This window comes from Hemitrygon akajei, chromosome 22 (genome assembly GCF_048418815.1).
Source record: "Hemitrygon akajei chromosome 22, sHemAka1.3, whole genome shotgun sequence".
Taxonomy (NCBI): Eukaryota; Metazoa; Chordata; class Chondrichthyes; order Myliobatiformes; family Dasyatidae; genus Hemitrygon; species Hemitrygon akajei.
Genome location: NC_133145.1, coordinates 21,093,309 through 21,119,364, shown reverse-complemented (window position 1 = coordinate 21,119,364; position 26,056 = coordinate 21,093,309). Strand labels below are relative to the sequence as shown.

At 42.3% G+C, this 26,056-nt stretch overlaps 1 protein-coding gene across 1 annotated transcript in view; it reads left to right on the top strand.

Annotated features, from left to right (window-relative positions):
- The first annotated feature begins 234 nt into the window (after nt 1–234).
- Nucleotides 235–26,056, top strand: part of gsg1l2b (gsg1-like 2b) — a 189,249-nt gene continuing 163,427 nt past the window's right edge. Inside the window, exons 1-2 of the mRNA XM_073025831.1 lie at nt 235–278; nt 25,738–25,890. Of these exons, the coding sequence (XP_072881932.1) occupies nt 25,806–25,890 (85 nt within the window). The 5' untranslated portion in view covers nt 235–278; nt 25,738–25,805. The remainder of the gene's footprint in view (nt 279–25,737; nt 25,891–26,056) is intronic.

Here is a 26,056-nt window from a genome sequence, read left to right as displayed (position 1 = left end):
GCCCCGTTTTAATGCCTTGTATTTCTATCGTGAATCTTTGTTGATTTGATTTGTTTTCGACCTCTCTGAATAAAGCAGAGATTCTTAATGTGGTGCTGCACAATATCTATAATCTCCCATTCCAACTCTTGTGTCATTGATAAATGCCTTGAATTGTATGAAGCTGATCTACATTTTGAATGATTACTATGCAACATGTTTTAAGGACATTATTTGTTTTTGTTTTGCAGGGGAAAAATGCAGAAGTTTCATTCATCTGACTCCTCCTACTGAACGAGGTTAGTTTTGGGCAAATATACAATGCCTGCCCAGAAGTTACAGCCTGGGTATTTCCCCATTTGAGACTCCTATCATCTCTCTAGTTATTGTGGCCTTAACATATGTCTTAATACAGTACTATGCCAAACCTTTACCTTCTAACTGCAGAGCATATCCAATTACTTATGGAACCCTCCCACTATAAAGGCAGTAGGAGCTGTTGTCCTCATTTTCCAATGGCCCACAGTCCAGATATTCCAACTTTGCTTCATTAAAATCTTGGAAATCTCTTCCTGATAGTTCTGTCGAAGTACCTTCATCATTCTGACCATAGCTAGACAGGCAAACTTCCAGGTTTAGCTGCTGATGTTAGTCTCCACACATGTGGAGCTGACTTGGAGCAATAATGCTTCAAATCTTTGTTATTCTACAGGGATGGTGCACCCACATTAGAAGAAATTATTGCTAATTAACAGTACAATAGGGAATAAGTAGTCATCATTTCTAATTATTCTGGTTAAATAATTGTGATCAATAGTCTCCAGGATTAGGCGAGCTTGCCTTCATCAGTTAAGTACAGAATTGGGACACCATATTGAAACTGTACAAATCATTGGTGAAACCAAACTGACCTTCCAGTTACAAGAAGGTCAACATTAAGCTGAAAAGGTAAAGAAAAAGTGCATGAGGATTACACTGGAGCTGGAGGGCTTGAGTAATAATGAAAGGCAGGATAGTCTGTGAATGTTTTCCTTGAAGGGTAGAAGGCTGAATGGGTGAATCTGTGGATATATGTATATAAAACGACAAAAGTCATAGATAGGTGGATGGTAGAGGACGGAGATTTCAGGGGAGAAGGGAAAGATTTAAGTAGTACCTGAGGGAAAACTTTTTCACACAGAGGATGGTGGGAAGATGGAATGAGTTGCTGGACCATATATTTGGAAGTATGGGTAATTATGAAAGACATTTAGAGAGACACATGGTAAGAAATGTTTAGAGGGACCAATACAAGCAAATGGGATTAACTTGGATAGAGATGTAGACTGGCATGGATGAGTTAGGCTCCTTTCTCTGTGTTGTGCAACTCTGTGACTCTATAATCACAAAGCTGTAAGGAGGAAGCTTGCCACTCTTCACTCCAGATTAATCCAATATACTAGCCTTTTCATCAATATCCACATCCCAAAACTAATGCTTTGAAAAACAAATAATCTTGGAGTAATTTTACAATTTAGAGTGGTACCCATTAGAGGAACAACTCAAGAATCCAGAGTACCATTACCATGTGAGATGCAAGTTGGCAATTAGGTTTGCTTTCCAAATTCCTTGGGTGTTAGCATGCGATTGGTTGATAAATTCCTAACATATTATTTTGCACTCTATCTTAACAGAGATATTGTTTGTGTAAACTTAAAATTATTGTCTCCATTTAAAAACACAAGGAAGAAATTCATTAAATGTCTTTGTGTAACTCTTTGCTTGGAATAAATTATCCCTCAAACCACCATTATCTATTGTTTTCCCAAATATGCCCTTCTGATAACCTTTGGAAACAGAGGATGTTCAATATTCTTCTGAATTACAAAACTTCCCAAATCTGCAGCCTATACTGGCTGAAGAATAGTGTAACTCCACAACAAGTGTGCAAATTCTATAATGCCCTCCTTGTCCTTGAGGAATCAGTTTAGATGGAATCAATTATGAAGTTTTTCAGTAGTACAGAAGATAGTTGAAATTCACTTGACCCTTGGAGCTGAGGTGAGTTGTACATCTGATGAAACTGCAAGAGAAATGAAGTGACTCACCATAATTGTTGGCTAGCTCCCTAGAGAGTTGGAGGTGATTAGAAATCTATTTGTTGTTCCTCAGATACAGTGGTGTCCTTATTTGTCTGCTACCATTGTCCTTCAGGAGAAGCAAGCTGGAGTTTACGAGATGTTATGATAGTGGAAAGTACTGAGGATTGAACATCCTTTGTTTCAAACCTTGTGCTATCAGGTTGGCACAATTGCCATACAAAAAACAAACAATTAGCAAGACACTTGATGCTGAGTAAAGAGTTGCGTGTGGATGTCAATGGCCTGGGCCAGTCACGGACATCTGGGTAGGTGCGGGGCACAACCCTTAGGAAGCAATAGGTGGAAGGGGTAGAACCCCTGCCGGTCAGCGGCAGTCCAGCCGGATCCACCCAATGGAGGCAACGGGTAGGAAGGGGCAGAACCCCCGCCGGTCAGCGGCAATCCGGCCGGATCCGCCCGATGGAGGCAACGGGTAGGAAGGGGCCGAACCCCCGCCGGGCAGCGGCAGTCCGGCCGGATCCGCCCAATGGAGGCAACGGGTAAGAAGCTGGGTCCAGGGTAAGCAGCAAAACTACAGTGATCCACCGGGTACATTGGTAAATTGGGAAAGGCAACCGACAACGTGGCAGCGCAAGCAAGGAGAATAAGGCGGAACAGCGGGACCAGCGCACAGGAGAGAAGCAGGGGAACAAGACCAACCGGATAGGGCATATCCAGAACAGTCCAGCAACCAGGGTAGGACCGGATACAGAACAAAACAACCACCTGCCCGGTCTCCGTCCCACGGCCAAATTGGCCACAGGTGTGCCTCCTTGATCCAGGCTGATCTTAACAGGCTCAAAGAAGCCGGGAGGGACAGCTGCAAGACCCAGAGTCCAGAGCACTTGGACCGGATCGAGACCCGGAACACGGATTCCGGACCAGACCGGACCCTGACACACTCATCTTATCAATGGTTCTGAGATCTTGGCATGTGCAAATTGGTTGCTCATTTCCCCAATGCTACGAAAGTGATTGTGCACCGTGTGTGTTCTACTGATTGTGAAGCACTTTCTGGAGACATTAAGGGAATGAAAAATGGTATATAAATGCAAATCCTTTTGTTCTACAGGCAATTTACATTTAAGTCAAGCCAAAGATATTTCATGCTCTTTTGCTTTCTTAAGAACCGAAGTTACTTTCCTCACCAATCAATCAAAACAACATCAAGGCATCACTCAGAAAACGATCAACTGAAAAGATGTTGGTAATGGATGTTTCAGTCTGAAGTGGCTGGTTTGTTTTGTGAGGATAGTGACTAGGGGAATAAAGCAGCTGTTCTGGCTAAATGCTGAATAGTAAATAGATCTGAAATAAATTGGACTCGTTTCAGATAGGGAGGGTTGGTTGACGGTAAAGGTGAACCACAGTATCCCTTTGATTAATTCATTAGTCATGTAGCTTACCGGCAGGTCCATTGAACAAATTGCATTCCAAAACCTTCAACACCACTTAGGTAAGGAAATAAAATAGTTCACTAGTGAGCGGTGGGAACTTAGAACTCATAATTTGACAATATGGTGGAGGCAAGAAGTTTTACCACATTTACAAAACAGCTGAAGTATGTAAGCTTGTAAATGACTTTGTCCTGAGAATATAGGAGAATAAAGGTCAATACCCTCCACCTGCACTGTAAATGTGCATGGTTCTGTGATTATAATATATACTTGCAGTAAAAGATAACAGATTCTCTCTGAAGGCGTCACATTCCAAGAAAAAAAAAACATTCTAGCCTTGTATTGGTTTAAGATAGTGCTGGTGGAGCACAGCAGCGACTTGCTGGTAGCAAACAAAACAAACAAAACTGTAAATTATTGCATTAATCACGTTTTTTCTTGGATGTGATGACTGCAATCAGTTGCCTGTGGCTTCCCTTTCGGAACTGGGCTTTTGAATCGGGTGTGCGACCTAGCATTTTTGCAGTGTGACCAGAAGTCTTGAAGGTGCAGAGCTGTTGTGGCGTGGCATGCGCGGGCTGAAGTGAGGCAACAGGACCCGGGCTCAGGAGCAGGGAATAAGCCATTGCTGGAGTGGATGTGGCAAAACCAAGGCGAGGCAGAGTTGAGGCGGCAGGGGCCTGGGCCCCGACCCAAGGTTTGACCAATTTAAGCACCAGACTGAATTGGGAAGGTCAGCTACGGGCTGAATTGAGGCAACAGGGCCTGAGCCTGAGAGCACATCGAGAGTGAGGAAAAACCTGAGGCTTGGGCGAAATAAGCACAGGGCCAGATTGAAAAGATCAGGGTGTACTCGTCTCTGTGCTGAACTGAGGTTGCGGCCTGCAGCAAACAGGCTGCTGAACTGGCTGCAGTGATGACTGGCTTTGTTGCTGTGAACTCACTTTTGTGAACTTCAGTTCTGAATGTTTATTGTTTGCACGCTTTGTTTTTTTCTACACATTGGGTGTTTGGTGGTCTTTTTTTAACGGTGTCTATTGGGTTTCTTTGTGTTGTGTCTGCCTTGATAGTAAATGTACTTCGAACTCTGAACTAACTAGTAAAAAACATTTAGAGGCATTTATCCTGGTTATTCTTAAAGACGGGTCATTTTAACAAAGGTCTTAATTTGCTCAACTGAAATCAAAACAATCTTCAGTGAACAAACTGTGTACTATATAAAATGATTTTACAAAATTTATTGCGGTAAGAATTCAGTGTAGTTTTAGTTCTGTTGATTTAGTCAAGTACCCTGAGGCTACTTGAATGATTCCTACAGGATTAGAATTACCAATTGCCAGTAGTCATGTTGTTCAGCTACACTATTTCAAATGTCCCTAGTGTTCATGTATCTAATTATATCTCCAGCCCTTGATATTCCTAGACGGTTGTCCAAGCACGATTTCTGTTTAACCTAACATTCCTTTTGATTCTATGTTCTTTAGTCCTGGCCTAATTTCTTCTTTTATCCTCTTCAAGCTTGTCTCATGTCTCATCCTGTCATCTCTTCCTTTTGCCCAGTCTATGTAGTGGCAGAGTTGCCTTTGGATATGGCTGTGATCAGTGCTAATCTATATATGTCCTAGGGTGTACTGTGAGGTGACGCACCATGATTAGTGAGCTGCCTTTAATTCTTTAGTGAGACTAGGGTACAAATTGTCGACTTATCTCTTGTTCTAAGAGAGAAATGATCTATTGCTCTTGTGACACTTCCATTGACCCTGAAAATAATCATTTTTTCTGAATTAACTCAATGTTTTCAGAACATATAACTAATCTTTACAAATCTTATAATTAACACACAGAAAAATGCAAATTGTATCCCCTCTCTTATACACTCAGTGGCCACTTTATTTGGTCCTCCTGTTCACCTGGTCTTTAATGCAAGTATCTAATCTGTTAGTCAAGTGGCAGCAGCTCAGTGCATAAAAACATGCAAAAGTCAAGAGGTTCAGTTGTTGTTCAGACCAAACATCAGAAATGGGAAGAAATGCAATCTATGTGACTTTGACTGTGGAATGTTGCCAAATGGAGTCTTTGAGTATTTCAAAATCTACTGACCTCATGTGATTTTCATACAATCAGCCACTGGAGCTTACAGAGAATGATGCAAAAAAAAAAAACCCAAAAAAATCCAGTGAGCAGCAGTTCCATGGGCAAAAACACCTTGTTAATTAGAAAGGTCAGAGGAGAATGGTTCAGGCTGATAGGAAAGTGACAAATAGCCCTACGTTATAACAGTGGTGTGCTGAAGAGGATCTATGGACACACAACACATTGATGGGCTACAACAGCAGAACACTTGAGCAGAAGGTTGCTTTATTAGGTCACTGCTGTACTTAATAAAGTGGCCACTGAGTGTAGTACTCGATTTATTAGTATACACCTGCTTTTACCAGACACCTTGGTGGCTTTTCCCAATAGTGTCGATCATTGGATATTGAGTTTCAAACATGTAATTCTTCCACTAGCTTTACCCCTCTCTGAAAAATTTGCCCCTCAGGTACCTTTTACATTTTTCTGGTCCCTTTTAAATCAATGACCCCTGTTTTAGATTCCCCTGCCTTTGGAAAAAGACTGATCATAGACCTTATCTATGCCCCTCCTGATTTTATATACCTTTGTAATGTCACCTTGCAACCTCCAACGCTCCAGAGAGAAAGGTCCCAGCCTATTCAATCCCTCCTCATAACTCAAAACCTGCAGCCCCACTAATAACTCTATGAATACATTCTGCACCATTTCCTGCTTAATAAAATCCTTCCTATAGCCAGGTGACTACAACTGCACTCAATGCTCTAGGTGTGGTCTCACCAATCATTTGTGCATTTTTAACGTGATGTCCCAACACATTTCATAGAGTCAAAGAGTCATAGAACACCACAACATCTATCTAGTCTCATCGACCCACACCTGGACTATAACCCTCCATAGCACCTTCCATCCACGTACTTATCCAAATCTCTCTTAAATTTTGAAATTAACCCATATCCATTATTTTCACTGACAGCTTGTTCCACAATTGCACCACCTCTTAGGTTCCTCTTAAATATTTCACCCTTCATGCTAAACCCATGACCTTTAGTTCAAGTCTCCGCCAACTTCAATGAAAAAAGCTTGCTTGTATTTACTCTATCTTTACTTCTCATAATCGTGTATACCTCTATCAAATCTCTCCATTCTCCTGTGCTCCATGGAATAAAGTCCCAACCTAATCAACCTTTCCCTATAAATCCTGGCAACATCCATCTGAATGTTCTCTTTACTCTTTCAATTTTACTGATATCTTTCCTGTAGGTGGGTGACCAGGCACACAATACACCAAATCTGGCCTCGCCCATGTATTATACAACATCAACATAACATCCTAACTCCAATACATTATTGTCTGAATTATGAAAGCCAGTGTGAATTACGCTCTCTCCACAACCCATCTATGTGTGACACCACCTTCAAGGAATTATGAATCTGTATTCACAAATCTCTCTGTCTACTGCTCTTCTCAGTACTCTACCACTCCCTGTGCAAGTCTTAGCCTGGTTTGCCCTCTCAAACTGCAATACCTCACATTTGTCTGCATTGAATTCCATCTGCCACTTTTCAGCCCATGTTTTTCAGCTGGTCCAGATCCTACAGCAAGCTTTGATAGTCTTCCTTGCTGTCCAGTACACCCCCAATCTTGGTGTCCTCTCACAAATTTAATGATTTGGGCTAACAGATTATCATCCAGATTGTTGATGTAGATAACAACCTACAAATATCCCTGCACTGACTCCTGCGGCACTCCACTAGTCCTCCAGTCAGAGGCAATCATCTACTACCACTCCCTGGCTTCTCCTACTAAGCCAATGTTGAATCCAATTTACTACCTCATCCTGAATGCCAATTGGCTGAGCCTTCTTGATCAGCTTCTTATGAAGGTTTTTGTCAGAGGCCTTGCCAAGTCCATGTAGACAATGTCCTTCTTCAACTGTCCTGGTAACCTCCTCAAAAAACTCTTAGCATTTATTAGACATGAACTATTACACACAAGGCCATGTTGACTATTCCTAAACAGGCTCTCTCTATCCAAATACTTTTTATATTCTGTCTCTTGGAATACTTTCCAATAATTTACCCACTATTGATATCAGGCTCACAGCCCTGTAATTTCATAACATAATGTCAGAGTTTTTTTTGAACAACAAAACAATAGAACCACATTGGCTATCCTCCACTCTTCTGACACCTCACTCAAGGATAATGATGTTTTAAATACATCTGCCATGCCCTGCAATTTTTGCACTAGCCTTGCACAGGGTCTGAGGGGACACCTTGTCAGGCCTTGAGGAGTTATCCACCCTAATTACAGCAAGTCTTTGATCCTTGATCTCCCTTCTGTTTGCCTCAGTTCTATACTGTATCTCTGTCCATCTCCAGAGTATATACAGATGCAAGTAATCAATTTAAGATCTCCTTTTCTCCTTTACTCCATGATAGATGACCATGCTGATCTTGAAGTGGACCAATTTTGTCCCTTGCTATCCCTTTGCCCTTAATATATCTCTGGAAGCCTTAGGTATTCTCCTTCACCTTATCTGCCAGAGCACCCTCGTGCCTTCTTGTAACCCTCCTAATCTTAAGTGTTCTGTTGCATTTCTTATACTCCTTAAGCACCTCATTGGTTCCTTGCTGCCTATATTCACTGTGCACCTCTTTCTTCTAACTAGAGCCTCAAAATCCTCTGAAAACCAAGGAACCCAATACCTATTAGCCTTGTCTTTTATTCTAACAGCAACGTACAAACTCTGTATTCTCAATATTTCACTTTTGAATGCCTCCCACTTACCAAAAATTATTTTGCCAGACAATAAGCTAGTCCAGTCCACACCAACCAGATCTTTTCTGATGCCATCAAATTTGGCCTTTTTCCAATTTCAAATCTTAACCTGAGGACCATTCCTATACCTCTCCATAATTTGTCACAACCTTATTTTTCTTGCAACTATCCACTATCTGTCTGCAAATTTACTCTTCCAAATCCCACTGACTATTGGAAGGTCGATAATATAATCCTACTAAAGTGGTCACTCCTTTCTTCTTCCTCATTTCCACCCATATGACTTCACAAGCTCTCATGCTCCATCTTCTGATTCCTGTCTTTGTATGTAGGCTTCTTTCTGCACAACCACTCTGCTAGCTCCACTGGTTCTCTGACTCCCATCACCTTGCAACTCTAGTGTGTTGCCCTTGGAGCAATAATTGCAAAACTTCCCACAAGGAAGTTGGTTCCTGTCCAATTCAAGAGAAAACTGCCCCGTCTGTACAGGTCCCACCTACCCTCGGAGAGAGTCCTGTGATACAAAATCTGAAACATTCCCTCCTGCATTATCTCCTTACCTACATGTGAAAATTTCTAGCCTCACTAGTATGTGGCACAGGTATAATTCTTGGAGCTCATGTCCTTTAGCTTAGTACCTAACTCTCTGAGCTCACTCTGCAGGAACTCGTCACCCCTTCTGCCTATGTCACTGGTTCTGAAGTGAACCACTGTCTGGCTGGTGAGCTTTCATCTTAAGAATGCTACGGACTTGATCTGAAGAGTCCAAGACCCTGGCACCTGGGAGGTAACATGCACTCCAGGAATCTTGTTCTTGTCCACAGAATCTCCTTTCTGTTTCCCTAACCAAGGAATTCCCTATCACTATAGCTCACCTCTTCCCCCCTCCCTTTCTGAGTCACAGAGCCAGACTCAGTGCCAGAGACCTGACCACTGTGGCTTTCCTCTGCTATCTTATCCTCCCAACGGTATCTAAATCAATACACTTGTTCTTGAACAGGATAGTCATAGGGATACTCTGGCTGCTTATTCCCTTTCCCTCTCCTGATGGTCTCCCATTTAGTTGTGTCCTGCACCTTAGGTATAACAATCTCCCAGTATCTCCTGCTGTCAACCCCTCAGTCTCTTGAATGATCTTTCAGCTCCACTTCCAGTTCGTCAATGTGGTCTGAAAGCAGCTGCTTGAGCGGTTCACTTCTTGCCGCTGTAGTTGTCAAGGATACTGGTGGTCTCCTTGTCTTCTCACATCCCTCAAAAGGAGTATTCCTTTGTCCTGACTGTTATTACCATTGTTCTACCTGTGCAATAAGAAAGAAAGGAAGGAAGGAAGGAAGGAAGGAAGGAAGGAAGGAAGGAAGGAAGGAAGAAAGAAACAGACCAGGTGCTTACGTTAGCCTTCTGATGCACTATCAATTACTCCAAAAGACTGGAAGTAGAGTAATTACTGAAAGGCTTTTATTAACAGTGAAATGGATCCACGTCCATGCTGTATGTCTGTTCTGGACTGTGGGAGGAGCAGTTACAAAATGGCCTTTATTCAGGGGTCTGTGGGAGGAGCCACAGGAGCAGTTAGCAGAGGGACGTGTCCAGGCATGTCCAGATAGATAACCCAGTTACAACCTATGTACATGGTTTACCACATTCACACCTCCTTTTTAAAAAGAGAGTCCCGCGGGGTGAAGTGACTGACAATATTTAAAACAAGTATATTTACAGCTTAAGTCTATCAGGCAGTCGAGTCCGTCGCTGTGATCTACGTAGCACCGGTGACAGTGGTTGTGCTGGCTCTGGCCTGACTTGAGGTGCCAACACGTTGGGTGTCGATAATCCCTCGTGTGTGTGCGTCGTGTCTGGTATGGGAGTGTTGTGTGGTGTCTGTATAGGGCTTGGAGTGCACGGTGTCTCGTGGGTATATACCTTGGTGGGTACGGGGTTCATAGTCACCATGGAGTGTTCGGGGTAGGGGCGCGGTGCTCCTGCGGGTGCCAGGTCGCGGATGGAGACTGTGTCCTCCTGCCCATCAGGTAAGACCATGTAGGCATACTGGGGGTTCGCATGAAGTAGGTGAACCCTCTCGACCATCGGGGAGTATTTATTGGTCCTCGCATGTTTCCGGAGCAGCACTGGCCCTGGGGACTTCAGCCAAGTCAGTAGGGTGGTCCCGGTGGTCGACTTCCTGGGAAAAGAAAAGAGTCGCTCCTGAGGGGTGGCATTGGTGGACGTACATAACAGGGAGCGGATGGAGTGGAGTGCCTCGGGGAGAAGCTCCTGCCAGCGAGAGACCGGCAGTCGCTTTGACCGAAGGGCTAAAAGTGTGGCCTTCCACACCATGGCATTTTCCCTTTCCACCTGTCCATTTCCCTGGGGATTATAGCTCGTGGTCCTACTAGTAGCAATACCCCTAGCCAGCAGGTATTGGCGCAGCTTGTCACTCATAAACGAGGACCCTCTGTTACTGTGAAGATAGCATGGGTATCTGAACAGAGTGAAGAGCTTGCGCAGGGCTTTTATGACAGACGTGGTAGTGGTATCGGGGCAGGGGATGGCAAAGGAGAACTGCGAGTACTCGTCGATTATGTTAAGAAAGTACACATTGCAGTCGGTGGAGGGAAGGGGGCCCTTAAATTCGGCACTCAGTCGCTCAAAGGGGCAGATGGCCTTGATTAGTTGTGCCTTTTCGGGTCGGTAGAAGTGCGGTTGTTGCCATGGTGTTGGGTGGGATGTGCAGGTCGGTGTGTGTGTGTGGTCAGTAGTGGGTATGTGATGTATTCCCACAGAACTGAGGATTTCTGACAGTGATTGGTAGGAGGGGCCGGTCATACTCCATTGTCACACTTTTCAGGTGGCTCTGAAAGTCGAGCCCCAATAGCACAGGGGCACACAGTTGAGGCATGACCAGTGATGTAAAGTCTCGATATTCTGTGCCCTGCACCACTAGTGTCGCTACACAACACCCCTGGATGTCTGTGGAATGCGACCCAGAAGCCATGGTGACCCTCTGGCTTACCGGCTGTGTCAAGAGTCCACAACGCTGCACCGTGTCCGGGTGGATAAAATTCTCCATGCTGCCCGTGTCAAACAGGCAGCTTGTCCTGCGCCCCTCCACTAGGATGTCCATCATTGACCTTGCGAGCTGGTGGAGAGTGCTTTGGTCGAGGGTCACGGAGGCCAAAGTTGAATCGCTCTTGGTCCGGCGCAGTGGGGTGCCTGGTAAGCACCTGTGGGTCGTAGGTGGTGCGAGGTGGCACCGACCAAGATGGCCGCCCCCATGTCTCGCACATGGTAGCCGCGTGCAGGCAAGATGGCGACCCCCATGACTCGCACGTGACGCTACTCGATCCTGCTAGCAGTTTGGACTTACAGGCCTTGGCGAAGTGGCCCTTCCTTCCACAGCTGGAGCAGGTAGCTTCTTGGGCCGGGCAGCTTTTTCGAGGGTGCTTCTCGAGTCCGCAGAAGTAACACTTCGCTGACTCATGACTGGCAGCAGCTGTGGTCGATTCGCCGGTGGGTTGCGGGGTCTGCGGCGTCCACGAGGCTGTCTGGAGATCACGTGCCTGGAGAGCATCAGAGTTGGGCAGAGCAGCCTCCAGTGTGTCGGCCAGCTCAATCGCCAAATGTAAGGTAAGATCGGCGTGTTCCAGCAGCCGCTGGCACACATAAACTGACCTGGTCCCCGTGACGAAGGCATCTCTTACTAGGAGCTCCGCATGCTGTTCGGCCGTCAGCCCCCGGGAATCGCAAGCCCGCACAAGTGTCTGAAGGGCCTGGACAAACTCAGTGCTCAACTCTCTGGGCCGCTGCTGCCGTGTTGCCAAGCGATGTCGTGCATAGACGGTATTTACCGGCTGCAGGTATTGTCTACTGAGGGCTCTCATCGTGCCATCATAGCTCAGCTGGTCTCTAACCATCGAGTAGACCTGTGGACTGACCCTGGAGAGGAGAACTCTGCGCCTCGCGGTGGACTTGGTCACTTCAATCTCGTCCAGGTATGATTCGAAGCAGGCCAGCCAGAGTTCGAAAGCGTTTCCGGCCTCAGGTGTTTGCGGGTTGAGTTCTAACTTGGCGGGTCTCAGGACATGTTCCATGCCTTAAAATTACTGTTAATAAAATTGATACACTATCAATTACTCCAAAAGACTGGAAGTAGAGTAAATACTGAAAGGCTTTTATTAACAGTGAAATGGATCCACGTCCATGCTGTATGTCTGTCCTGGACTGTGGGGGGAGCAGTGACACAATGGCCTTTATCCAGGGGTCTGTGGGAGGAGCCACAGGAGCAGTCAGCAGAGGGACGTGTTCAGGCATGTCCAGACAGATAACCCAGTTACAACCTATATACATGGTTTACCACACCTTCTCACCAAAACTTCTTGAACCAAAGCCTCAAGATCCCTCCTCTAACCTTATCCCACTCACACAATGGCCACTCTCATCATGGTCAATTTTTATTGGCCCATTTCAATTGCCTAATAAACCAAATGATCTCAAGCCCACCACTTGTTTAAATCTTACATTCACTCACCAAAAGCAGCAGTCTGCATGATCTCCAGCCTGCCCAAAGTACCTACAGGCCCTACCAGCGTATTTAAAATTTGATCTCACTAAATGTACTCATTGCTTTGATCAATGAAGGCAGGCATGTCATATGCCTTCTTCAGCAGAACTGTTTATCTGCGTTGCTGCTTTCAATGATCTATGTACCTGAATCTATAGGTCTCTTGGTTCTTTAATATTCTGCAGGGTCACACCAATTTGTGTGTATATCTTGCCCTGGTTTAACTCCATTAAGTTCTATCTGTCATTTTTGGCCCTCTTCCCCAGATGTTCTAGATCTCTTTTCCATCTTGAATGCATAAATGATTTTTTAATGATCTTTATAAATGATCAATCCTAGCTTTTTTTCTTGTGCATTTCATGGCCACATACCATGAATCATCAAGGTTACATCCAATTTTTATATGAATGTACTATTAATTTGAATATAACTGTAAATGCTGACCACTTATACTATTTATTTTATAATGGGATATAGATTTTTTATGTCTTTGCATTGTACTGCTTCAACAAAACAACAAATCAATGTTGCTTGTGATCATGAATCTGATTCTGATTCAAATGAATTGACTTCTCTATATATTCAAGATGTAAGTAATCAGACAGGCCGAACAAAATAAAAAGAAATGTTGATTGTCAGGGCATTGATGATCAAGTTATCAGAACATGATGATTTGTGAATGCGTCAGCCATCTTGTCTTAATCTACCAGATAAATACAGATTATTTTAACTATTACTCTAACACACTCCTTAAATATCCTTTATATTTCAGTTCTGAATTTCCACTACTTTATATTAATGCTAAATTTGTCATTAAAATCTTGCCTGTTTTGAAGGATATAAAAGGCCTCTTGGAGGATGAACCAGCATGGAATTGCAACCTGAGAATGGTTTACTAGGTTGTAACTGGGAAGACATCAGTCCTTCTGAAACTTCACCTTCCTTTGCATTTATCTCAAAGGGATCTTAACAGATTCAGGGCACAAACTGAGGAACAGAAATGTTTCTGAAACATTCTTTCTGCTCTTATTGAATTGCTGATTGGGCTTTCAGTTAAAGTATGGTTTGGCTTTCTATAGTGAGCCTGAATTTCACACACTTCTCACATTTTGATAGCAATAAAAATAATTGAGATAGACCTTATATTTCTCACAATAATAGTTAATACTAAGTACATACATTGGATGCTTTTAGGAATCTTACATATATTTGTCGAACCATGACAAGTTGTTACAAATAATGAATTGATTCATGCTACTCTCTCTCTCTCTCTCTTCCTCATTCCCACATCAGATTTTCTATAAGCTACTCTTCCAGTATATGAAATTCAGCACACTTATGACTGGTGCTGTAGCAGTACTGCCTCTTGCTGCTGAGGATGATTGAATGCTGTCCTCTCCTCACTCACTTACGGTGAATAAGACCACAAAGTTCGGCAGTGTATAATCACATTTAACAGTGCTTCCATCCAAAACTGTGGCTGGTTTCAGAAAATTCAGTTAGAATTACTTTGAAAACTCATTGCATTTTAGTAGCCATCCCTTTTTGCTACATTAATTAAATATCTGATCGTTTAATCGCTTAAGCATTCAGGATTTCTTTCCGTCACATTGACATTATTGAGGTACTAGGCTCTCTTAACACCCTTCTCTTTCAGCTGTGCTTCTGCTGTTTCATCAGGTTGTTATGTAAAGTCACAACAAATGCAATAATAGGAATGTCTAGTTTGGCTAATTAACACAAAGACAAATATTTAATGAGCTGCCTTGGAACAAGGGAGACAATAGAACCTGCAGATAAAGGAATCTTGATCAACAAATAAAATGCTGGAGAGACCCAATGGGTCAGGCATCTCTGGAGGGAAATGAGCAGTTGCCCTCTCGGTCACCACCTTTGATCTTGGTCTTGATCTGAAATGTCAGCTGTCCAATTCCCTGCACAGACACTGCCTGGCATGCTCAGTCCCTCCAACGTTCTGTTGTCGCTTTGGTACAGGGAAGCCCCCATTTCAACGTTAAGGATGAGTGGGTAGTCTGTGAGGTTTATACTTGGGTTATGCATGATTGCTTCTTTTCCAATATAAGTGGGCACTTGCCAAGGATTCACAGGAATCGGTAAGGATGCTACACTTTTTCAAAGAGATGCTGAACACATCCTAGGATATTTTCCTCTGTTTGGTAATATCCTTCTGTGACAGAGCTCAGAATAGAGTGTCCGTTAAGATGAATTAATGCAGTGTGTGTCCTTGTGAATGAGTAAATGACTGCATGAATTACAGCATGCAATTCTTCACAGACTACTTAGGCAGTCAGTAATTAATTAGGACCCAAGAAAAGGTCAGTGGTAGATGCACTAATTTGAATTTTAGTCATTGGCTAAAGAAACAAACAGCCCGAAAGCTCAAAGTGGACAGCAACAGTGAACAGCTGAAGAATTGTGCATAACCATCGAGGCAATTAGATCACCTCAAAGATTGTGTTAGTGACAGCAGTGCGTGATTCAGGATAATCATGTTAAAACAGGAGACCTCACCATCAATCAAACATCCCTTCCACACCAATTACTTCTGTATCCTTATTTCAGAAGAGCACCTGCTGGATCATTTATGACCACCTTGTTCTTCTCCAGCTCCCATAAATAATCTACCTCCACAATTGGGACTTGGGACGTGAAGGTAACATATTCTACCACATCTACTAATTTGCCTTGTTCCAAATCTGATTGTTTCAAATCTACTTAGGTATTCACACTGTGTAGACAGAGACACTTCATCTCTCATCTTGTAAGTTAGTCATGAAACTGTCACTGAGGCAGACACAAACTTTTTGAATGACAACTCTGTTTCTCCGTAGGAGGCTGGGTTTTTGCCCTTTACTCTTAATCATAAGCACTTTTTCTTCTGTTATCCTTATTGCTGTGCTCACTTATCCAGTAGGTAACTGAGACTCTCCAAGTTTCATACAGCTCATAAGTTCTAATAACAGTTGAACAGCTATGGGATGCAGGAGATGTAGCCCCCTGCTTATATGTTGGTCCTAATAATTCACTCAAGGGAGCACAATAAAATATTCAACTCATTCTGACTCTTCTGCAATTCATTAAGATCATGGTACATCATTAGCCTCAGCACCATTTTCCTGCACTAACCCTATATCCTCATATCTAAAAATACGCTGATCTTCATTTTGAGTATATTCAGCATAGATCTTTCATATCTCTGTTGGTTAATGAATTCTGAAGATTCGCTCATCGCTCGATGAAGACATTTCTTCTCATCACTGCCCTGAATGGCCGATGAATGAGGAGTAATCTTATTGAAATATATAAGATCATAAGCCGCCACAACAGTGTAGGTGCTGAGAAGTTTCCACTCATGGCAGAGGTTTGACTGAGAGGAACCAAATCAAAGATAAAGTCAGTTATTTAGAGGCATGGGAATTTTTTTTTTCCAAAGGGTGGTATATTCCTAGAATTCTCTACCCCATAGTAATCTAGAGCCTAGATCATTGGGGTCAGATGATATTTTGGAGGTAAATAAACTTGAGATAAAGCAGGGAACTGAAGGCTGTACTGGCACATAGAGGGAGGCCGGGCCTGGGGCAGATTAGAGCTAATCATATTGAATAGAAGGGCTCATGGTCTATCTAGACTTGGCTTCCAACTCCTTACACTTAAGATTCCCGTCTGCAGTCTGCTAACCTGAAATACTGCAAAAAAAAATTATCCCAGTAGACTCCTACCTGATCATCCTCACAAACTTGACCATTTTTTCAAACCATCCTCTTCCCCACTGAGCTTGGACAATGATCTTGACAGGCCCGTCTCTCACCTTCTCTTACTCTCCCTCAGTCATCTTTGAAAGTACCCCTAGTCACCTCACCGTGTCAACACACACTACTCAATGCCCCTCTCCATCCCTCATCTCACACCTTATTGCCACTTGAATGCTTTGCATTACAGAAGAATGCCAAAATTGGACATTTTGTGTTTAAGTGGCTTTTGTTTGCCCTGCTAATGGGAAAAAGATCAAATGAATCATGAATGAGTAATGCGCAATTCTAATTTTTGGTTCCATATTTTTAATTTCTATTTTTAATCAGAATTTGACCAAATTGAGTATTTTCGATTCTGAAGTAAACTTTGAAGAGGTTCATCCATTTTTGATCTCCGTGAAGTTCAATTAAAGCAGAAGCTCCAATAAAACAGAATTATATTAATATTCATTATGGGCAGATTCAAGCTTTAATTGTTGTTTTCTGCATATCTATCACTTTTACAGCCTATATCACTAACATGTCACCAACCAGCCACCCTCCATAGAAAATCCATTGATCAGTAATCTATTTGACCACATATGCATCTTAAAGCAAAATAATCCCACGGGGTTGGCCTTCTAACATAGGTTTATATCAGCAAAAGCAAACTTAATAGAGGTGAAGTTAATAAAGAAATTTTAATAGAGCTGTACAGGATAATAAGAGGCATAGATCGAGTGGATAGCAAGAGTTTTTTTTTCCCAGTGCAGAAATGCTAGTAAGAGTGGGCTTAATTTTAAGATGATTGGATGAAAGTATGGTGGGGGGGTGGAATATCAGAGGTATTTTTTTTACAGAGAGAGTGGTGAGTGCATGGAACACTCTGCTAGGGGTAGTGGTAGAAGCAGATATATTGCTGGCATTTAGATTGGCACGTGGATGATGGAAAGAACAGAGGGTTATATAGGAGGGAAGGGTTAGATTTATCTAAGAGTAGGTTAGAAGTTTGGCACAACATTGTGGGCTAAAGGGCCTGTACTGTGCTGTTATGTTCTATACTCTATGTTCTAATTTTTCAAGTACTCTGTCAGGGGTGTTTCATTGTTTCTTGGTTGTTTAAGAATCAAAATTTCAAATGCAATAGTTTCAATGATCAAAAAACTTAATTGTTCCATTTTCTGTTCCAAGCAGAACATTCCATCTTTCCTGGTTTTCCTGCAAAAATGAATCCCTAACCCATAGCTCCATGCTGCTAAATCCCCTAAAGCATTTTCTATGGAGCTTTCTTGCCCTCCTTAAAAAGTACAGTTTAGTACAGTGCTCCCAACCAAAGCTTTGTGAAAATTTAATGTTACTTCCTTAGTTTTATACTTTGTCTCCATTAATTAAATCTGCTCTTTCACCTTGAAAATAATTTGCGTGTATATACCCTAGGGCAACTTTGTTCTTATCTGTGACAGCTTCAACAGTCTTAGACCTGCTGAAGTGTTTTGCTCTTTGCAGTAAATGCAACAATTTCACATTCAGTTTTGGAGAGCCGAGATACTAATGAGTTCTCTTATCCCTGGAGATTTACATCATTGTAACTCATAAATTGCAGAAGAGGGTGAGGGAAAATAGAAATAATTGTTGCCTGGTTTGGAGAACAAGTCATATGAAGCAAGGTTAGCAGAGCTGGGACTTTTCTCTTTGGAGTGTAGAAGAATGAGAGGGGACTTGATAAAGGTCTACAAGATTATGAGAGGCATAGATAGGGTGGATAGTCAGTACCTGTTTCCCAGGGCACCAATAGCAAACACCAGAGGGCAGGAGGGAAGTTTAGGGGAGACATCAGGGGTAAGTTTTTTACACAGAGGGTTGTAAGTGCCTGGAATGACTTGCCAGGGATGGTGGTGGAGGCTAAAGCATTAGGGGTATTTAAGAGCCTCTTGGACTGGCACAGGGATGAAAGAAAAATGGAAGGTTATGGGGTAGTGTGGGTTTAGTACTTTTTTTAAGGATTATATGGGTCAGCACAACATGGAGGGCTGAAAGGCCTGTACTCTGCTGCAGTGTTCTATGGTTCTATAATTTCAAAGGATATCTTTAGGATAACACATACATACATTGATAAAGTAGTGACGTCCTTTACGCAGAGAAGATGGCCTAGCAGATTCACACAATCGCAGTTGACATTTCAATGCTGCATTGAGGATGGATGCCAGATTGTCAGTGTCACTGTTCAGTTGAAGGTTTAATTACTGAGGATCCACATGACTGTTCAGACGGATTTAAAAAAAAGATTCTACTCAAGTAGGGCAGAAGAACAGGAAGTTGTCATGGTTTTCCACACCTCATTTATCCTCTGCTGAATATAATCAGTATAGGTTAATTGGTCACAACTCATTACTGTCTGTGGGATCCTGCTGTGTACAAATTAGCTGCTTCACTTCCCTACAGAAGTGACTTTATGCATCTTTTTGGAGGCCCGATTGATCTGACTGACCAGAACGCCTACACATCGCACAATGTTAAATACAACTGCTTACACTGACACTAGATGCCTCCTTCCAAACCACTGTACAATGTTCATTGCACAGGACATCTCCAGTGACATCACACAGCATGTTTTACCATCACCTGAACCAAATTCCTTTCACTCTGATGGCACAAGCCTTAGGTATCTGGATGCTGAGATTGACTTTGATGTTTGTAGAAATACTACATCTATAACCAAGGAGCGCAGAGCTCTATTTTCCACCCACAAACCCACGCTGCTGATATCCTCACACCTCCCCCATCATCTCACCATCACCTTGTCTTAAAAGCCTTTCCTAGCCTGTCCCCATCCCCATAAATCATCCCAAAAGATACCCACCTAACCATCCCCTAAATTCTTCTTTGACCATCTCTCAGATCACTTCCTCTTCATGAACTTACGTCATTTATCTTCACAGACCCATGCTTCAAGTTCTCCTAACTCTTCTCCTTTATCTTTCAAATTATCTTAGTCACCTTCCCACTCCAACTCATTTCCCCCAGTGCTGATCTCCATCCCTCAAGCCACATTCCCATTATCTTCCTTAATGACTTCTCCAAATCATCATGCAGTTGCCCAGTGTGTCATCCTCCAAACTCCACCTGTCCCCCTAAACTCTCAAATCACTCTATCATAATTGTCCTGGCTTACTTCCCAAGCTATTTCCATAGGCTATACGATCAGTCAGCTCTTAATCTCTTTGGCCACACTGACTTAACATCAATCACTGGAGGAGCAACACCTCATATTCTATGTATTTGGTTAGTCTCAAACTATATGGCATGAACATCAATTTCTCTAACTTCTGGTAACCACTCTCCTCTGCCCTCCCACTCCCCCTTTTGTTTTCTTCTTCATCTGATGGCCCTCTCAACCCCTTTTCTTCTGTCTTCCAACCTCAGGATCTGTCCATCACCTCTCTGCAGTTCTCCACCTTCCCTTCATTCCTATGAGATTCTTTCTTCAGCCCTTTACCTCTTCCACCTCTCTCCTTTCAGCTTCTCACAACTTTCACCCCTCACTCACCCACTCACCTTCCCCCTCACCGGAACTTAACTGTCACCTACTAGATTGAACTCTTCCTCCTCCCAAACCTTCTCATTCTGGCTTCTGCCTCCTTCCATTCCAGTCCTGATGAAGGATCATGGCCTGAAACGTCAACTGTTTATTTCTCTCCATAGATGCTGCCTGCCTGCTGATTTCCACTAGCATTTTTTGTGTTGCTCTTAGTCATCTCTGTGCCCCCAACCCCAGCATCTCCCTGATCTCCCTTTTCAATGATCTCTCTGTGTTGTCTTGATCACCCTCTAACCTGCATTCACCCTCATTTTATTCTTGATGGATCCTTATTCTGCAGCCCACCCCATCATCCAATCATGAAGGGGTCTTGAGAATGACAGAGTGACAAGGATTGGGAACCTTCAACAATAAAGGTGCAGGTTCCTTGTACATTGTCAATATAATATACATAGTAATGTCTATTTGCAGGTTTTTAAAAATGAACTACATTCCCGGAGAACAACTCCATGCACAATGTCAATGATCACTCCCTGATAAAGACTAGTTCTTTCTCTGTGCCCTGTAGTACTGCAGTGCAGAATGCCAACTTGTACTGTAGGTATTGGTCCATGACCGGTCTACTCCTGTACTCGGCCAAGAAGGAGAATGTAAAACAACAAGAAACTGATAGGGCAGAGTTTTTACGCTGAACTAATTCAAGTTCAATATTGGTGTGAAGTGACTCATATTAACTGACTACGTCTTGGAAGCAGTCTCACACTTTTTTGTCTTCTCACCAATTTCTGAACATGTATACTCAATACAAATCAACCATGTCAGAATTCCTGGTTCTTCAATAATCTAAATTGTTTTTCTTTACTTTTTAAAAAGTGGCGCCCATTTGTGTGATATCTCACAAGTCTATGTAGATTTCTTCTCCCTTTGCTCGTCTCTGCCATCCCTTCCCCCACCTGTTGTGTATCTAGTATTTCAGTAATATTTGAGTAATCTTGTATATATATATATTGCTTGATTAAGCACTCTTGTTTGTTTAAATAATTCATTATGGGTTACATGTATAAATACATGAATTGCATATATTATCACATTACCACGTGATATGAGTGAGCCTCACTTAAAGTGAACTCAAAGTTAACCCACATTTTCAGACTCTCATGTCTTCCTTTGAATGAGCTTAATGTTTTGAAGTTACAAAACATAACACCACCTGCCCTTCATTTCCACCCCATCTGGTTCCACCTATCACCTACAATCCTCTGTATCTATCCCTCCATTTCTTTCCCGATGTTATATACTGGCAATCTTACCTGTTCGGTCTCAGGACCCCATATACCTGATGCAGGCTCTGGCCTTCATTGATGCTGCTTGAACCTTTGTGTTCTTCCAGCGTTCTGCTTTTTGTTCTAGATTTCAACATTTGCAGTCTAGTTTGTCTGTTTTGGATGACTCAGTGCTACCTTCACTACTATGATGGATAATACTGGTCCATCTGTAGTTCTTACAGCAAAGTATTTGCATTTGGAATTGCATCTGTTTTCTGTTAATTTATCCTAAACAGTTCCCAAACCTGTCAAATAAAAAGGCCAAACCTGAAAATATTTTACCTTTCCTTTGTCTTCCTCTTGTTGATGGTGTAAACTCTATCTACACACTTTAAGTGTTGACTATTCAACCTTGCTGGAGCTATTCAGCTGTGAGTTTTGTGATAAAACAGCTCTATCCTCATTCATCCAGTGAGGATACACTCATGTCTTGATGAGATGACTGGATACCTAACAAGGTTCAAGCACTTAAGCTCCTTTTCTGTTCACTAACTAAAAATATTGCCCCTAGCCCTGCCCTGATTGAGATCTGCCAGCTCAGTAGATGCCAAGTACTCTCCCTGTTTCAGTTAATGCAGTTACTTTAATTGCTCCAAAATTATCTGGAAGCTCCTAACCTGCTGCTATCAATACACAAACACCAAAAAGGAAGTTTGAAAAGAAAAGTGTAAAATCTTATTTGGAATAATTGTAATTCCCTTAAGTCTCAGTTTGTTGAATCATCAATTCTTTGGGCAGTAAATTCCCGCAGCTTATCTTCCAAGGTGCTCCTGTCCAAGCCTGCTCTGCTGAACTGGATAATCACAAGGAAGGGACATGACAAAAAAAGGAATGGAAATTCATTTATTTTCTGTACAATAGAAGAGTCATGCTTGCAATTGTTTGGTATGAAAACATAGGAGTATAAATAAAACAAGCAATTGTGTTTACAGGATTTTAAAGCTGTTCACACTGAAATCAACATTATGGGGGATTGTGTGTGTGCAAACTTTTCATGCAATGTTAGACATTTTTTTTTAAGAATGGTTATCATCAAGGCTGACCACATTTCCCCTAGGAACCAAAAATAAATGAAGTGTAACTGGTACTTGACAGCAATAGAAGCAAAACACTCTAAGGTATAAAATATTATCCGTGTGGCCTAAAAATAACAGGTCATAACAAATAATTCACATACAGATTGTTATTTTCCTAACAAACATATTTAGTGATAAAACCAAGAGAGGACCTGGTGCTGAAGGGACAGATTGATGCCATTAGTGTAAGGGAGCTGAATTAAAATAGGCAGCACCCTAGGTTGGTTAATGAAGGTTCAGCTTCTCAACACAACTGGCTCTGGGAAAAGTATAAAGCAGAAAATTCTGCAAGCACACAATTGATCAGGCAGCATTTATGGACAGAGAAACAGAATTAGTATCCTGGTTCAAAAATCCTTTGTCAGAAATGGAAAGAGAATTTGTTGGCTTTAAACTTCAAGGAGGATGGGAGAGGACAGTGAAGCCCCACCATCTCTGAAATTTAAAATAAAACTCTTTTCTCTCCTCTTATTTCTGACAGGCTTTGACCAGAAACATACATAAGAACATAAGAGATAGGAGCAGGAGTAGGCCAATCGACCCCTCAAGCCTGCTCCGCCATTCAACAAGATCATGGCTGATCCAATCTTAACTCTAGTTTTCACCAAATCCCACAAGGCAACAGTGCCAACCAACAGGGCACCATGCCACCCGTTTTATTTTATTATTCATCCCGCCCAAACCCATGTAATCACCCGGGGGAAAAAAAAACGATTTGCCAATTGAGGCGAAAAAATCTGGAAAATTCCTCTCCGACCCATCCAGGCTATCGAAAACTGGTCCAGGAGATCACATGGCTGATCTAAACCTAGCCTCATGTCCACTTACCTGCTCGCTCACCGTATCCCCTAATGCCATTTTTATCCAGGAAAATGTCTATCTCCGTTTTGAATTTATTGAGTGTAGTAGCTTCCACAGCTCTCTGGGGCAGTAAATTCTACAGCCCCACTACCCTCTGAGTGAAGAAATTTCTCCGCATCTCAGTCCTGGAATGGCATCCCCTTACTTTAAGATTATGCCCCCAGTCCTAGTTTCACCCATCATTGGGAACATTCTCCCCGCATCCACCCGATCAAGCCCCTTCACAATCTTATATGTTTCAATAAGATCGCCTCTCATTCTTTGGAACTCCAATGAGTAGAGTCCCAATCTACTCAACCTCTCATCATACATCAACCACCCATCCCCGGAATTAACCTAGTGAACCTTCTCTGCACTGCCTCGAGAGCCAATATGTCCTTTCTTAAATATGGACACCAGAACTGCACGCAGTACTCCAGGTGTGGTCTCACCAATACCCGGTACAAGTGCAGTAAGACCTCCCTGTTCTTATACTCCATCCCCCTAGCAATAAAAGCCAGCATTCCATTGGCCTTCTTGCTGCACTTGCATACTAACTTTTTGTGTTTCCTGCACAAAACATAACCCCGATCTCTCTTCCACAGATACAACCTGGCTCACTGGGTGTTAGCAGTTTTTTTTTGCTTCCGTTTCATCTTTCCAGGACCTGCACTTGTTTTGATTTTCACTTTCTGTCCAAAATCAAGTTTCCCAATAATCTCACACTAGTGGCTTCAGATAAATGGACTCTAAACCTGTTAAAAAGAAAGATAAACCAGAATAGACTTATAAGAAATCTCTTTTGAAAGGGAGCATTCACACTAGCTGACAGCTCTAGAGACCCAGGTTCAGTCTTGACCTTGGGTGCTGTCTGTGCAGTTCGCACATTCTCCCTGTAACTATCTGGGTTTGTTTTGGGGAACCTCATTTCTTTATAATCACGAAGATGTACAATTTGTTAGGTAAATTGCCTCTGGTCTATGAAGGAGTGACAGAAGGAGGGGTAGTTAATGAGGATGTGGTAAAATGAAAAGCGGGATTAATAGATGATTGATGGTCATTGTAGAAATGGTGGACCAGTTTTGTACTGCATGTCTCTGTGACCCTAGATCTGTTGCTGAATCTGAAATTTTAATTAGAAATTCAAGGCGGATGTGCACATCTTTGATTTGAACCATTTCGCAAAAAAGTCATGTTTCAGAAAGCAAGTGCATTTCCACTGAGGTAAACTGGATTCAAGCTAACATTCCAGTTCTCTTGGGCACTGGGAATGAATGAATTAGTCATGTGATAGCAAGTTCCAAGTTGCGGTAAGCTTAAAGCCATGAGCTTAAAGTTAGAACTCTGCAATTATACCTTCAGCCTCTTGGGCTTTTGCTGCTAGGTTTGGTCCAAATTCCATCATGCAGGGTGTGATTCTCCCTGCTCAAATAGAAACAAAACGTGAGTTTGATCTCTTTCCCTGAGTTGCTAAGCTCAGAGTCCTATATTGGGGAGGCTGTGATTGATCATCCTGTATTTAGAAAACACTAAATGCATGCATCAAGCTGATAATTTAATACTTATGAACAGAGTGCGTCTGGATGCACATAAATCTTGGAACATCTCATTGTGTCCCTGGATTGTGACACTAAAATGCAGATTGCAAGACTGTGTACTGACAGCTGTGACATCCTGCAGTAGATAATGCATGTGCTGAAAAGGACAATGTGCAAAGTGAGCAATGCTGCAGTCATACATTGCAAGTTAAGCTTATGATTTTTTGCTGTGAATTTTTTTAGAACAGTGCTATAGTCGCGTATAATCTCTGTGTTTTATAAAAGGCAAATGAATTTCTGAGCTTTCATGATATTTTAAGCAATTTTTCCACAGTGATTTTCTTTCTATCTTGTCTCAAAGGTAATGAGCTTTGTTGCTGGATGATTTGACAGGTAACATCACCTCTGCAGAGTGATCATTATTTTGGATGTTAGCTGATCAATTCATGGTGATGGTTTATAGGAGGCACTACAGCCAAGGTCAGCCCACATCTATTAGAAGACACAGAAATAATCATCAGATCAGACATTGTCTGGGAGGAGAGGGACATTTAACATCCCATCAAGTTTCACCAGTAGCTTTCCCCTGACTTTAACAACCTTGCTATTGGAAGAAGGATATATAATAATAAATAACAGATCAGAAAAGATGGTTCACTTGATTAATAGCTTAACGATGTCTAGTTAGCGTCTGCTTTTAATCTGATGATTCCTTACACTGTAGGTACAATTATTTCTCTCATTCATCTGTTTTTTTAGGTGTTCTCTGGTTGTCCATTGTGGCTGAAATCCTTTATATTCTCTTGCTGATCGTTGGCCTCAGTCTCATGTGTATAGAGATCTGCCACTACACAAATGTGATCGATGGGTTAAAGCTGAATGCCTTTGCTGCTATCTTTACAGTTCTATCAGGTAATTGTTACTTAAACATTATGTATTTGTCCCTTGGGGAACATTGAGATCAATATATATTTTATTTATGTTCTGAGTTTGAAGTTTGGTATGGTTTTGGACAAATTACAGCAGCAATTACTCTGAATATGTAGCTTGTGCTGTAGGTATTCAGAAATTAACTAGT